Genomic DNA, 14309 nt, shown 5'->3' with positions numbered 1-14309 from the left:
TGTACATGCAACCTGTGCTCGAGTCCATGCAGGCACATCATTCACTTGGCCATTTCATTTTGACATCTTTACTCTTGGCTTTGCATCTTTTGCTGTAAGCAGAATGCGGAAATAGACAGTTGGAGGATTCCAGCATGCATTGCCAGGATCGGCAGCTCCATTTCTACCCTTCCTTGCTTAATGCCTCATGATGTTTGACTCATACTTTCTTAGCAAATGGCTGCTAGCAAGTTGCATTGCTTCTCCTGCTGTTTGCTGCTAGTCAAACATTGTCACCGGGCCAGAATTTGACACACCGACTGAGAGGTTATAAGAATGTGCATGACCCACACTCACTTGGATTGCAAACCTGCTAGCTGAGTTTGAAACTGCCGATAAAGGTGAGGTCATTGTGCCTCGGGAAATGGGGGAGATGCACACGCAGCATCTCCTTCGGGGCTGGAGGAGTCACAGTTCTCAGTAACAAGATGGAACAGGCTGCTGCTGCTGGCTCTGAAGCAGGATTCTGGGCCAGAAAATGTCTTTTTTCACCAGTAAGACCAATGCTCTAATAATCCTTATGCAATGTATGGTGGCTGCTCCTTTCTAAAAAGGATAAACCTCAAGTTTTATGGGTTTTGATTTCTGTGCATGGTTCTTGTGCAAGTGCTTGGTTCTGGAATATCTGTCTGCTTAGGTACTTGACCATAAGTATTTAAATTAAGACATCACTGGAGTCTTGGAGAATATTTTTTTTTATTATTTTTTTGTGGTAACTGCTATAATGTCACAGATACCCAGTGCCTATCCAAACCTTTCTTTGGTTTGTTTAAAAGTATGTAGTGCCACATGTTCTCTAATGAGTGGTGTAGCCATTCAAGTTACAAACAAGATTGAACTAATGCACAGGAAATCCTTATTACCTGATCTCTGCTGCCCATTAAAGGAACCTCTGTGTGTGTGTCTTTGTTTGTAGGCAGCTTAGCATCGTACCAAGCACCGAATGCTCCGATAAGACTCCTCATCTTGTCTGCAGGTGTTTCTTCCTCATTGCTGGTTCAAACAGTAACGTGGTGGTCAGGAAACAGTTTACAAAGGTATTTCATTTTATACTGATGGCATGATAAATTACATCTCTCCATCTTAAAAGGTGTGGGCTTTCTTTTTCCCTCAAAAAATATCTTTTTTACCCTCAAATGCATCAGTATTCTACAACTGATTCTTATAGGTTCATCAGGATATGGGGCTTCATATTGGGCAAGATAATGCTCCTTGTTCTTCGCATCTGGTATACGTCACTGAACCCAGTCTGGAGCTCACAAGCTGCCAACACAATTATACTGACACTTGGTTGTATAGCAGCGATGGAGCGAATCTATTCAGGTAAGGGCATTGTAGCAAAGAAAGCAGTTATGAAAACATCCTAAAGGAAAACTATCCATGTGTCCCTTTTTTCCTTCATTTTTTCCTCAGCTGTCTGTTTATAGATCAGATGCACAAGCAGCGTAGATTTTACAAACAACAGTGTTTTCATTTTCCCCTAACATGGCAGAATCAGTGTCACAATTCATACAAGCTGTAGTAAGTTGGAAGTAGCAACTAACTGCAGTATCAATAATGCAGCAGTAAAACAAACAAAGAAATAAGAGACCTGTAAGAGAAATATTAGACATATAAACCCAGAATGTATTAGCCTTTCTCCAACAGAAAACATCTGTCATGTCACTTTTATTTTCTTAATTCAGTCTGCTGTTTCAGTTTCTCTGCCAATGTGTTTTCGTTGACAGAGACAAGACAAAGAAAAAGAACAGCTGATGTGGGAAAATAATCATAAAAAAATAACAGAAAAGTGTGTTCAAAATTTTCTCAAGTTCTTGGAGTGTCTGGCCAGTTATACAGCAGTTGGGGCTGTCATAGGCTAAATGCTCTCTTTAAAACTGTGAAGGTAGCATTGCCAAGGAAGACAGCGAGGCTGGCTTGGTTAGTTAGGGCAGCTCATGTTAAATCCTCAGAAGTGCCTTCCTTCTCAGTGTAACCTGAATGAATTAATTGAAAGGTAAAACCTTGTCTATGTGTAAGTGGGTATAAGTTGTCATCGCGTGTATTGTTTGTAGACTTGTATTGCATGACACAAACTAAGCCTCCACTTTCATAATAATTTAGGAAGGGAATCTACTGCAGGAAATTAGGAGGGGAATCCCTTATTCCTAGGTGACAAAAGAATGTCTATGCAACTAAAGGCACTGCTTTCTCCTTAGATGAGTCTCAAGTGATCATCTCCTTAGATGATCTCAAGTGCATGGAAAAAGGAGAAGAGAAGGAAGGGAGTTTTCTGGCTTCTTTGGAAGTGTCGGGTTTTGTTCTTATCGGAGCTTAGAGTTTCAGAGAACAGAGTCCTCTGAATGAATTCTCATAACTGTTCTGCTGATTTTCAAAGCCAATTTAACAATTTAAATCCCAGTAGCATGAAGGATAATCATATGAGTCATATGAGCAGGTTGCCATTTTTGTACACTTAAAACATTTGTCAGGAAAAGCTACTGACCTTCTCTTTCTAGGAGATTTTTTCCCTTATCAATTTTCATGGATGATCAGATAAGTTAGCTTTTGTGTTTGAGCCAGTAATTTATTCTGGTAATTTTGTAATCTTGGCTATTGCTTTTTCTCAATAACCCTTTTTACTTTTATTTGACACTTTGCATTAAGAATATTCCTATTCTTAATCTAGGTGGAGACAAGAGGAAACAAGAAGCAAACAATACTGGGAATGGAGTTAGAGAGACGGTTTCCCAGCCTAATTGGCTTTTGACAGGAATTGCTTTTGGCAGCCTCATGTTTCTCACCGTGTGGATATTTGGCGAGGTCTCGCTAATTTCTAGATGGGCAGTAAGTGGGCATCCACACAGAGGTCCAGATCCTAATCCATATGGGTAAGTGCCTGTTTTTGTTTTTTGTTTTTAACGATTTGAACAAAAAAGTAATCAAAACCCAATGCCATAGTGTGCTACAAATTAAAACTCAACCAGATCAATTAACTTTGCTTATTTTTGCCTAAAGGAAGAGGACAGACATGTTAAATTACTTACGCATTAAGTTACCATGCATTATTGGAAGGAGCTTTGTTACTAGGGAGAGGATGATGGTATAAAAATCTGTATAGAATAGAAGGTACTTCATGCAGAAGACTTGTGGATAGAGGCCTAGGAGTATTCACTCAGTCCTTCTTTTTCTGTCTTATTCCTTCTTGTTTGCAGATATTTCTCAGCATTGCATGTATACAAAAAAAAATAATCTTAAATGTTCTATATTCCAGAATGATTTTTATTTCAACAATAATAAAACCTGATCTGCCACCCTGCAAAACGATTTTTAAATTAAGACTAAAGTCGAAGGGCTTATGAATGAGGTGTATATACAACAGGCAGTAAATGAATTTAGCTGTTGTCTTAACTGAAAAAGTTGTACAAAATAATACACCTTGGAGATGTGTGCAGATAAAAACCTAAAATCAACAACAACAGAACAAAAAGTGTGCAATATTAAATAATATGCCTCTCTAGAAGTTCTAGGCATTAAGAATATAGTTTTAATGCTGTGAATTGCTCCCTCACATTCCAAAATCTAGAAAGAGAATGGATTAGTTATTCTGATAATCAACTACGTGTAGCTGCAGGTGAGATAGTTCATAGTTTGGAATCAGCACTCACAAGAGCTGCTCAAGATTGTGAGCAATGTTAGATGCTGCAGGGTTCCTATTTGAAGTGAAGAAAATGCTTCTGTTCAGAGGGAGGATTCCTCCCTCTCACTTGATCTGAGGGATTTTTAAATTTTTTTTCCTTTTGTACCCAGTACTTCAGTGATAAGCTTCTGCTGCTGAACACTGCTTGCTTATACACTATGATGAACTGCTGTTATTTTCTAGATGCTTTTTACAACCAGTAAAGGAGAACTAATGTAGCAGGGTGTGAGATGAAGGTACTTTGTGCTGAAATTGAGAACTATTTAAAATAAAAGGATTATAGAATAATACCAACCATCCTCACTTGTATGTCTAAAAGCTTCTTTTTGAATGTCAGGTGTTTATAAAATTATAGTAATGTACAATTTCTTTTCCTTTCTTTTTCTTTGTATCAGAGGTACAGTTCTGTTGGGCCTGGCTCATGGACTGATGCTTTCATTTTGGAGTTGGTCTTCTGTTGCCAATTTTGCCTGGTTTCTTATAGGTAGGAGCAAATCTGGAACAGAATTTTTGTTTCTATTACCTTATTCCTTATAGTCATGCCCTTGCACCCTATGCTGCTTGTCAGAGAAGTCAGTCGTTAATCAGAGCTTGCTTTCTCTGTCACTGCCTGTAGCATACTCGCTGCCTTGTAGAATAAAGAGCAGTTCACCTAAAGGCAAGCTTGCAGCCTGCTTCCTTAGTTGACGAGGTCTCCAGGCAGCAAAATAATATGAACATTGAAGCAGTTGTGCTGAAGTACTGTATTTGTGAATCAGTCTGCATACAGCAGGTCTTGGGTGATGGGAAAAGGGAGAATCCAAATGCTGGATCTAGACATCGTTTTCAGTTGGAAGGAACAGATATGCCATGGAACAAGTCAGAGATGGAAATTATTCTGCTCTTGACTGGTGGAGAAGTGTTTTTTTCTATACTTTCCCAGCATGGATGCAGTTTGTTGTAATTTGTAAGCCCCTCTAAGAGAAATTTACTAGTATAAATGTTTTTTTTTTAAGAGTCTGCTTTTTTTTTTTTTCTGTCTTAGCAATTTTAGCTTATTGCTTTTGGATCTTTTTATCAAGAAGACAAAGCAGTACTTTCTACAAAGGTTTAGTAATAATTGGGACCTCAACATATGGATTCCAAAGGATGCAACGCATTATGATTTGCTTTTTTCTCATTCACCTTGTCTTTTAGACCATTCAAGAACTAACACTTACAAATTATTCTCTGCAGCCTTAAAACAAGGAATTTAATGCAAAGTGCATTTCTCTTAGGACTACTTCTCTGTGGGAGCCAAAATCAAATATCAAACATTGGAAAAATCTCAGTAAAGACACAAGAGTTTGGCAATGCTTAAACTATTGTTTGCCCTAATAATTTACCTTTAGGTGCAGGAGTTAGGCTTCAGAGATCTGTATTCAAATTGTAATACGGCTCTTGGTGATGTTTCTTTGCAGTCTTTTTGCTGCACTGTTGTCAGCTCAAGAAGCAAACTTGAAAAGAACTCTGAGAAAAGTGAGAGGCTGGTTTTGGCTTTTGGGAATAACTGTCCTTCTAGTGGTACAGTTCTCATGTCTGCAAAGCACAGTTATATTTCACAGACTCTTTATTTCTTTTAAATATCTTTCCTAGAGAGAATGTTTAAAAGAAGAGGGCAGATAATATAGCTGACTGACTCACTGTTCTTTTCTGTCCCTTCCCAGGTATAGCGTCTGCAGCTGGTCTCCTGTATTTACAGACCTGGAGTGCTGCTGTTGCAGGCAACATTCTTGCTGTCTTTACGATGTGTGTGTGGCCTCAGCTGGCTGGACACTTTGTTAGCTGTCTGCATCCTGCAAAAGCCATGAGTGCAGCCATGTTTGCATATGTTCTTGAATTATTCTTCTGTGTATGGTGTACAGCTTATAAATTTGTTCCTGGAGGAATTTATGCCAGAGAAAGCTCTCATCTTCTTTTAGGTACATTCATGACTATGAACTACTAGTAATATGCTTGTTTTAGCCTCAGATGTTTAAAATGTACCTAGTATATAGTTTTTCTAAATGCTTCGCTCCTGTTTGATTTACTAAAGTAAGAGTTTCTATGAGAAAATTATTGAGACATGAAAAACAAACAAAACGCGCACACACACACAAAAAGAAAAGAAACAAGCAGTGAGTTTTTGTTTCTTACTGTTAGAAATAGTTTAAAATGTGGGCAGAAGATGGAATTTAGTTGAAGGAAAATGAAAAAGTGAAAAGGAAGTCTGATAACTAAGTAGACGTCTGAGGAAGAAATGTGTTAATCAGTCACCCTAAAAATAAGGCTGCTCTGCAGTTCAGGGTGTGACTGCACCTTTGTGCTAGCTGCCTTTGATAGCGGTTTGTACCTCAGGTAACAATGGGGTTGCTGGAAACTCAGGGGTTCAGGAGGGCTGTGAAATGTTGCCAGTAATGTAATTCAGTGCATTAATTAGTCCTGCTCTGAGGACCTAAGTACAGCATACTGCTGATCTAGCTAGGCTGCAGTTGAGACCTGGGCTTCGTTTCCCTGTAACAGTACCTTATGCTGTGTGGACATACCAGCAAGTTTGGAGGAACATTGATAGTCCTGCAGTGTCAGAAATGTGCAGAGAAACAGGAGGGGGATGGGAGAAGAAAGGAAATTGTCAGGTATTTGCCAATGAGGAAGAACTGAGGTGAGCAAACATAAAGGTTTTAGCAAAATGTTCCCTTGACGAAGGTGGGGAGGTAGAAGGGAAACCAACCGTTTCTGGTTTTGTCTCCAAAATAATTTTTTAAAAAGGTATGAATGTGTTTCAATAGCGTATTTCACCAATCATACTGAGACAATGCTAAACATTGTCTTGGACGAGGTGTATGGCACATTTGAGAATGTGACACATCATCCATATTTTGTTTCGAAAGGATTAAGGAATGCCGAGTTTGACTTGTTGCTTCAGTGGTTTCAAATTGCAGAAGTGGCTTTGCAAGCCCTTTCCATCAGTCCAGGTTCCTAGTTTGCGTGTAGTCCTTCAGGTATTACAGCAATCGCTCCAGTTTCAGATTGTTGTGTTCTGAGGAGTGCTCCATTATGTTTATTGCAGTTTTCTGTGTTCTGAAAGCAATCTGGGTAGTCTGTAGAAAAGGTTGCCTCAGTTCATTTCATTTTATTTTTTGGAGTTATAGGAAGAAAGCACGTGGTAGAGAAATGTCAAATGCTTTCTTGAATAATGCTTTGACAAAAGAAAAGCTATTACACAAAATCTCTCTCTGTCACTTCCTTTGAATACACTGATGATTAAGTCACCTGGCTGGATCATGGGATAGTAACACAGAGATGGCCTTCCTTAACTTTCTCTTTGGCTAAAAGAAACTGGTGAGCTGACCCTCTCTCAGCTGATGGCACTACACGAGCTTATTCAATCTGAGAATCCAATTTCTGGCTTTTTGATGGCATCTCGTAGCTGTCAAAGATACACAAATTATACTGTGAGGCTAAGTATTTATTGCTGTGCTTCTTCCCTTACAGCCTGCCTTTCTGGCAAACTGCTTGTTTTCTTCTGCTTTCTTTCAGGTGCAAGTGTTGTTTCTTGCTTTCTCCTCCTGTCCAATATCCTGCTTTTCTCTTGCCGCAGTCTGGGTAGGGAACTGCACTGGGAGAAGTGACGATGAAAGTAAGATCATTCTGTTCAAAACTTCTGTGCTACTTCACTGTGATGTACCCTAATGCTCGGGGTTGGAGCCCTGCTTGTCCATTGACTTGAATGCCTTTGAAGTAGTTTCCCCTTGAGAAAGGTTTGTTTGTTCCCCCTTCTTCATTAGACTAGACCCAGCTTCCTGGTTTGCAAACTTTTACACCTAACATAGCAAGTAAGGGCAGTAAGGAAATAACGAGGAACAGTTATGTTATATTCAGCTATAACTCTGAAATAAAACATGACTTCTATAGTTAATTATGACATACAGGTATTGAGGATGTAGACCTCTTCCAGCAGAGCTCTTAGTCAGTTTGTTAGGCTCCCACATTTTCTTTGCAGGTAATGGAATGCTGTAGCTCATTAGGGATGGGATAAGAGGTTGTAATATTACTCTGCACTACCTATGGAAAAGAAAATATACCATCACAGTGCATTGCAAGAGTTAGTGCCCTGAAGCCTAACTAGCTTTTAAAATGTATAAGTGGGCTTAGTCGTCTGTTCTTAAAAAGCACAGCCACTTCTCTTGGCTGTGGAGGAAAAGAATGCAAGATGCTGCCTCCCGTCCTGCTGCAGTCTGCTTACACTGTGTCCGAATGAACTGTTGAGCAATTGCTCTTGGAGTGCCTGGATAAAAACATGTTACTGTTATCTTGGTGACAAAGCAGTTAAACTTGCAGAGTTAACAGGCATCTAGAATCAACAATAAATATCTCTATATTTCATCAAGCTGTTGCTGCAAGAATTGTAATACGTAAGTGTTACTTAAATGCTCTTGTCTGGATTAATTCTGGAAAACTTTGAAAGCACTGGGCTGATCTGAGAGCTGGAGCTGTCAGTAGGAGCCTGGAAGTACTTAGCATGTCCTGCCCGCTGTGCGCCAGCCTTTTTGGCCTGGAACCACAAAACTGTACTGCAGTGCTGTTAAGATCAGGCTTTGTGTTAGCTGGCTAAATGTTCTGTGGAATAATGTTTTGTGTAGGATAGGTGTTCAGTGGAGTTTTAAATCCTCTTTTAGCTTTGAATCCTTCCTGCGGTGTTACTGCTTTGAAATAACGTTTTGGAAGTATTTGTCATTAGTGCCATGCATAATGTCACAAGCCAATTTTGTTGGGAGCAGTGCTTGTGGCAGTAAATGCTACAATGTAAATTAACACTATTAATGTTGAAGTGCTGCAGGGATAGGTGAGGTGAATACTGACAATGATAAGTTAGATTTTTTTCTAACAATTAATCTCGTGTTGCCTGCATTACTACATTTGGTATGGCATTTATCTGTTTGGGCACTGACTGAATTGCCTCTGTTGGTGAAGCTGTAAGGTTGAATGTAACACAGCAGCTGTGAGTTTATAAATGATGCATATATGAGCAATGTTTAATATGCTAAAACTCTGAAAAAAACAACTAATGACATATTTTTACAGGTTTTATTATGTTATGCATTGGGCTAGACTTTCTAACAGGATCCAAGAAAGACCTTAGCTCCATTTTTGAAGTGAAAAGCAACCAAAAGCCACTGTTCAAAAGGAGTAAAAAATATATTAAACTACGTAAGTATAATTTTTCTCCCTCTCATCCATGACTCTAAGAATACTGCCTGAGGAAGAAGAGTACAGCAGTGCAGTGCTTTGCTCAGATGTTTTAGAAAGGTGGGATTTGGTGCTGGTTCTAGAGTCAGACCTGAGGTTGGTATTGCCCAGGTTCCAGTCTCTTTGTATCGTGAGATCTATTGCATGTGTACACAGAAGAAAGACTTGCCAGCCCAGTCAGTATGTTGATTTGGGCATGTCGGCCCTTCACAGAGCTGTGTTAGCTGGCTGCCAGGGGGGTGGGATGTGGATGGAGCTGCTATTTGACATGACTGCCCTTCTGTGGGAGTCCTGCAGAGGTGATGGTGAATGACCACCCTGATTCCTGGCTGTGTGTTCAGATCAGGCCTGTCATGAAACTTTTGTCATCTGCCCGTGAAGTTTCCAGATAGTATGTTTCAGGTCTGATTTTGTTTTTCTTAGGTTTTGAAAAGATACTAAAATATTTTAATTTCTTTTTGGATTTTAAACCTCTGGAATTCATCCAAGTGATGCTTTCACGTATTTGGCTATGATTATTTAAACCTTAGATTTGTTTCCATTGTTAACTTTTTTTTTTTTTAAAGAAATCAGGCAGAATTTTTCTGCTTTATTGATACTGTAAAGTTTGGTAAAAGAAAAAATAGCTAGTGGCTAGGGCATGATAACCCCACAGAGATCAGGATGCTAAATGTTCATGCTCCTCTATCTTTTTTTCTTCTGTGATTTTGGCTCAAATTGTCTATCATCTGTGTGCCTCATTTTACCTTGTTTGGACATTGGAGGCAATAGTGCTTTCCTGCTTTACAGAGCTATTTCTGAAAGCTTTGTGAAGCTGTTTACCCTAAATACTCAAGGGCCAGAAGAATATCAAAGCACATTTGTGTATAGAGGAAATGCGAGCACCAGTGCAAATGGTTTAAACATTACTACACTAAAAACATTCCACAAAAATGAGTACATACTTTAAAATACTGTCTGTGACAAAGCAGAGCTAATTTTCTGACATTTCAACAGTAAGTCCTGCATTTCCCCATCGTGCTCAGACTTACATTTTTTTCTCAGCTTCCCCTTTAAGCACCTTTGCATCTGACAGACTATGAAGTTGCTTAACATTTACTAATACAAACAGCATGTCTGTCCTTCTGACATCATCCACAGTGAAATTTATTTAAATCTGACGAAGTTGTTCCAGTAAACTTGCATAAAAATAGTTACATGTCTGTTTAAAGATTTGATGAAAGAATAAACTGGGGTTACTGAAGTCATTGTAGATTCTGTATGCCACCATATAAACAAAATAACTGCAGAGGAGTTTTTTCATCAAATTACAATGTGCGAAACACTGACAGCTCCTAAGTGTCCACCATGGTTATTTGGAAGGCTACAGGAGCAATGGGAAAGCTCTGAATTTGCATTGTGTGAAGCCATAGTGCCTTTCCAAAAACCCATCAATGCGGGTACTTAAACAAGAACTGCTCTGGAGGTCTGATAGGGATCATATCTTTCTGACATCTAGTGGCTTGTGAAGTAAACTAAATTTTATTCCACACATTATGTTAATGCAAAATAAAAGATGCATGCTATAGATGCATATCTGGAACACTATGAAGGAAACACTGGAAAGTTTACATGATGCTGTTATCTTCTATAATGTCTTCTTTGGTAGGTATGTTTTTTACACAAATATTCCAGGCAGTGTTGGTGTATTGTGTCTGCTGATTTGGAGAATGGAAGTGTGTACCTGCACACATACCGATATTCTTTAGTACACAACGTTGAAATGGTGTTATCACTGTCATGTGTGAAAGCTTAAATATATACTTTCTCCATCCTATGAGTAGCACACCTTAGAATGACCATATATCCAGTTCTGTTTAACTGCAATGAGAACTTTATTTCCTCTTGCTTTAAAATAAAATTTTCTGCATTTATCTCTTTCAAGTGTTGTGGCTGTTTGTTGGTGTTGGTTTGCTAGGATTGGGTCTGCGTTATAAAGCTTACGAGAAGAAGTTGGGCCAAGGGGTGAGTAGCATGTTTGTGAAGAAGGTAACTTTCAAATATACAGTGAAATGTGTTTGTGATATCTTTGGTTTGTTGCTTGTCTTTATAGCAGTATCCAAATATTCAGCAGCAGTAATTCAGAAATGAATATGCAAGAAGTTCGCTTTGTGAATTCATACTGAATACAGGAAATGTTTGGGTCTTTGTAGGTTTGTTATGCTGCTATGAAGGAAATAAAAACGTTCTAGAAAGCTGAGAGATTCTTGTCTCATACACTTGATTTGAATACTACTTTTATAAATTAGTTTATTTTAATTATATTCAAAACTGGACTGGTCAATGCCATTAGCAGCTTGATCTTGCATCAGAGAGGTATGCCTGGATAAATTCCTGAGGCCCTTTCCAGCTGAAGGTACTCTTTGTTTCCGTATTTATATGTGTAAGTCTGAACTGAACCTCTCTGACAAGTTGGTTGACCTAGATTAGGCTAATTAAGGAAGTTGGATAAAAATCAGAAGATTTCAGCTTCCTATCTAGTAAAAAATCGAGTGTTGCAGAGACATTAACAATTCAGATGCTTCATGCTCACAAAGTTTAGCAATTAAGTTACTTATAAGTTGTCTGAGGCTGTTGTTTACATACTTAGTAATTTTAACTCAAAATTAGAGCTGTTTTTATCAGACATAAATTAACCTTTCTATTCCATGACTTTGCTATTGTAAAATTAAACTTTTGATGCAAGTGGTTGCAATTATGAATTAAACTTGTTTTTTCTTGGTGGTAATCCAGAAATAGTTATTTGAAGCTCGCTCTTGACATGTTTTCCTGTTGGTAATTTCTTTCTTAGAGAAGTCTCTACTTAGAGAAGTAGAAAGTATGTGTGCGCACATACAGTTGGCTTTCTTTTTAAAACTCATTGAGGATTGTAGTACAGAAAATAGGTAGTTAATCTGAGAAAGATGACAATATTCTTGGTCTTTTTCATATCCATATATTTACTGTTACTTGTACAAATTCATTTTAACTTCAGTGACTTTTCTCATCATGATAACAGCACAGATTTTTCTAAAAAATACCTGAAGACTTTTGTAATCTTGACAGCTTTATTTGGAAACTATATTGGTTAAAATATCCCCTCTTGGGTGTCTTTTAAGGCACCATGTATCTGATATTGATGACTGTAAATGTACATGGAAGTCAAATCATAATTAACTTTTTTTCGCATTTTATTTTTTGAGGTTCCAAAAAGAGACTTCTCTGCTATGATCTGGCCTTTTAGATTTGCGTATGACAATGAAGGATGGTCTAATTTGGAAGGATCAGCTAATTTGCTCAATCAGACAGGTAACTTTTTTCCCACTTAATTTATATGTGAGAGGCTACATATGAAGAAACAGAAAGAAGCAAGAACATCTAGCTGGCTGAGTCTGTTCTTACATTTATTTAAGAACATTAAAAACCATGTTCTTACATGGTTTTCTCCTGAATTTGTGAGCTGTTCCAGTTCAATCACTTCAGTTAAAAAGCTATTTACAGAGGCAGTCATTTTTTCTTAGATTTAAAGAGGTTTTTGGTTGGTGGAAACACTTCACTATCTGTAATTTTTCTTGTTTGTTTGATTTTTGCTGTGTTGTTATCTCTTATATTGCTAATGAGTCACTTATCTATACAGAAATGCTTTGCACAAATGAAATAATGATAGGTAACCTTCCTTCAGGCATGGGCAGGCCTTTTCTAGCTGCTGGGTTCCTTCAGGGACCAGATGTCTTCCTGGCAGCTAAATCTGTAGGAGAACCTGTCCGGTGGCAAAACAACACCGCAGTATGTAAACATGGAGGGACACCAGTGCCCTGAGAAAGTGAGATGACCGTGGGTAGTCTGCAATTCACTGGAGCTGGGAACCCTTCTGTTGCCATGCTTGTGTGCCAGTGCCAAATTGCTGCAGGCCAATGAATTGTTTGGGCAGCAGCAGCCTGCTTCCTCTTGCACACAAGCCTTTGGAATGGAGTAAGATTTGGCAGATGAAGGTAAATGCAGATGTACTGTGCAGTGCTTGTTCATTAAGTCAAAAGCAGTAGACAGCCTACTGTGCTGTTAATCTGTGTACGTACAGAATACCTAAATGCTTTTGAAATGCACCACACTACGTATGTGCAGGCCAGCTGTACAGTGCAATCTCGTGTGTCTGGTTATGTGGCAGGGAGGAGCTCTGGCATCCAGGCATGAGGATGTCTCCATCGGAGGCTGCGTAGCCTGTGGCAACTGGAAGTGTGGGCACCAGTTTGTTGCTGGCGTAAGACTGGCCCCAATTGACTCCTGAAGGACTTGTGTCCATCCCTGTGTAATCAAAAGGGAAATAAGTGCATTCTGTAGTCATTTATGATTTGTGTTTGTAGGTCGTAGTTATAAATTTGTAAAGATTTCTTTTTTTTCCCCTCATTTTAGGTGCGGATTTCATCACTATTCTGGAGAGCGATGCTTCTAAACCGTTTATTGGGAACAACGATCCAACAATGTGGCTCGGAGAAAGACTAGGATTTTACACAGATTTTGGTCCAAGCACAAGAGATCATACTTGGGGGTGAGTCACCTTTATGTGCACAGTGACAGGACATGAAAATAAATACTCCACTAGAACACAGACAAAGAGTAATTGAAATAATAATTACCATAGTCACTTGCTGGAGCTTGTCTTTAAGAACATGTTCTGACTCCCTAGCCTTACAACGCAATGCAGATCTGGTTTTCTGTTTGTTAAAAGTGATCAGTTCTTGGTGCCTGTGCCTGCAAGCTGCCTCGGTATTGGTGATGCAGAGTATGGCATCCTGGCCCTTAATGGAAGTTTGGAAATTGGATTTGGAAGTTTGACATTCCAAATTATGTTTCTAATTCCCTTTTCTTGTCAGCTTTGAGAACTTTAGATTTCAGCCTTCAACATGTGATAGCAATTGGAAAATGTAACTGCACTTGGAGTAATTACAAATTTTGAATTCATTAAATTCAGCTTGGGGAGTATGGTGGGAAATGGACATAGAAAGGCACATGCCTGTTTGACCAGAACTTTTGTGTTCTTGACCAACTACCAGTTGGATATCTGAATATTTTTGCAGTCTGGAAAATAGTGGCTTATGATATGGTGGTTTTTTAGGGGGATTTGCAGATCTCTGGTAAGTGGAACTTGTAGTGAAGTTGCAATGGCTACCTTATTCTTCCTGTATGTGGGAAGAATTCAGTAACTTTCCTCTTCAAGAGCCTGTATCTTTATATGATACTAAATGCAATTTTTTTTTCCTACACTGTTTATGACCTACTCATATCACCTTTGTTACCATTTTTTTGGGGGGTTAGAATGAATTTGGTA

At 38.7% G+C, this 14309-nt stretch overlaps 1 protein-coding gene across 3 annotated transcripts in view; it reads left to right on the top strand.

Moving 5' to 3' along the window:
* CWH43 (cell wall biogenesis 43 C-terminal homolog) overlaps positions 1–14309 on the top strand; it is a 47027-nt gene that overhangs the window by 24845 nt on the left and 7873 nt on the right. For all 3 annotated transcript variants that reach the window (XM_072037630.1, XM_027457104.3, XM_072037631.1), the window contains exons 3-11: positions 956–1076; positions 1208–1362; positions 2708–2909; positions 4114–4202; positions 5404–5658; positions 8801–8926; positions 10890–10969; positions 12187–12292; positions 13394–13529. In XM_072037630.1, coding sequence (XP_071893731.1) covers positions 956–1076; positions 1208–1362; positions 2708–2909; positions 4114–4202; positions 5404–5658; positions 8801–8926; positions 10890–10969; positions 12187–12292; positions 13394–13529 — 1270 coding nt within the window. The remainder of the gene's footprint in view (positions 1–955; positions 1077–1207; positions 1363–2707; positions 2910–4113; positions 4203–5403; positions 5659–8800; positions 8927–10889; positions 10970–12186; positions 12293–13393; positions 13530–14309) is intronic.

The sequence above is a fragment of the Anas platyrhynchos genome, chromosome 4 (assembly GCF_047663525.1).
Source record: "Anas platyrhynchos isolate ZD024472 breed Pekin duck chromosome 4, IASCAAS_PekinDuck_T2T, whole genome shotgun sequence".
NCBI classification, from domain to species: domain Eukaryota; kingdom Metazoa; phylum Chordata; class Aves; order Anseriformes; family Anatidae; genus Anas; species Anas platyrhynchos.
Note: the sequence above shows the minus strand (reverse complement) of the source record. Positions and strands in the feature narration are given on the sequence as shown.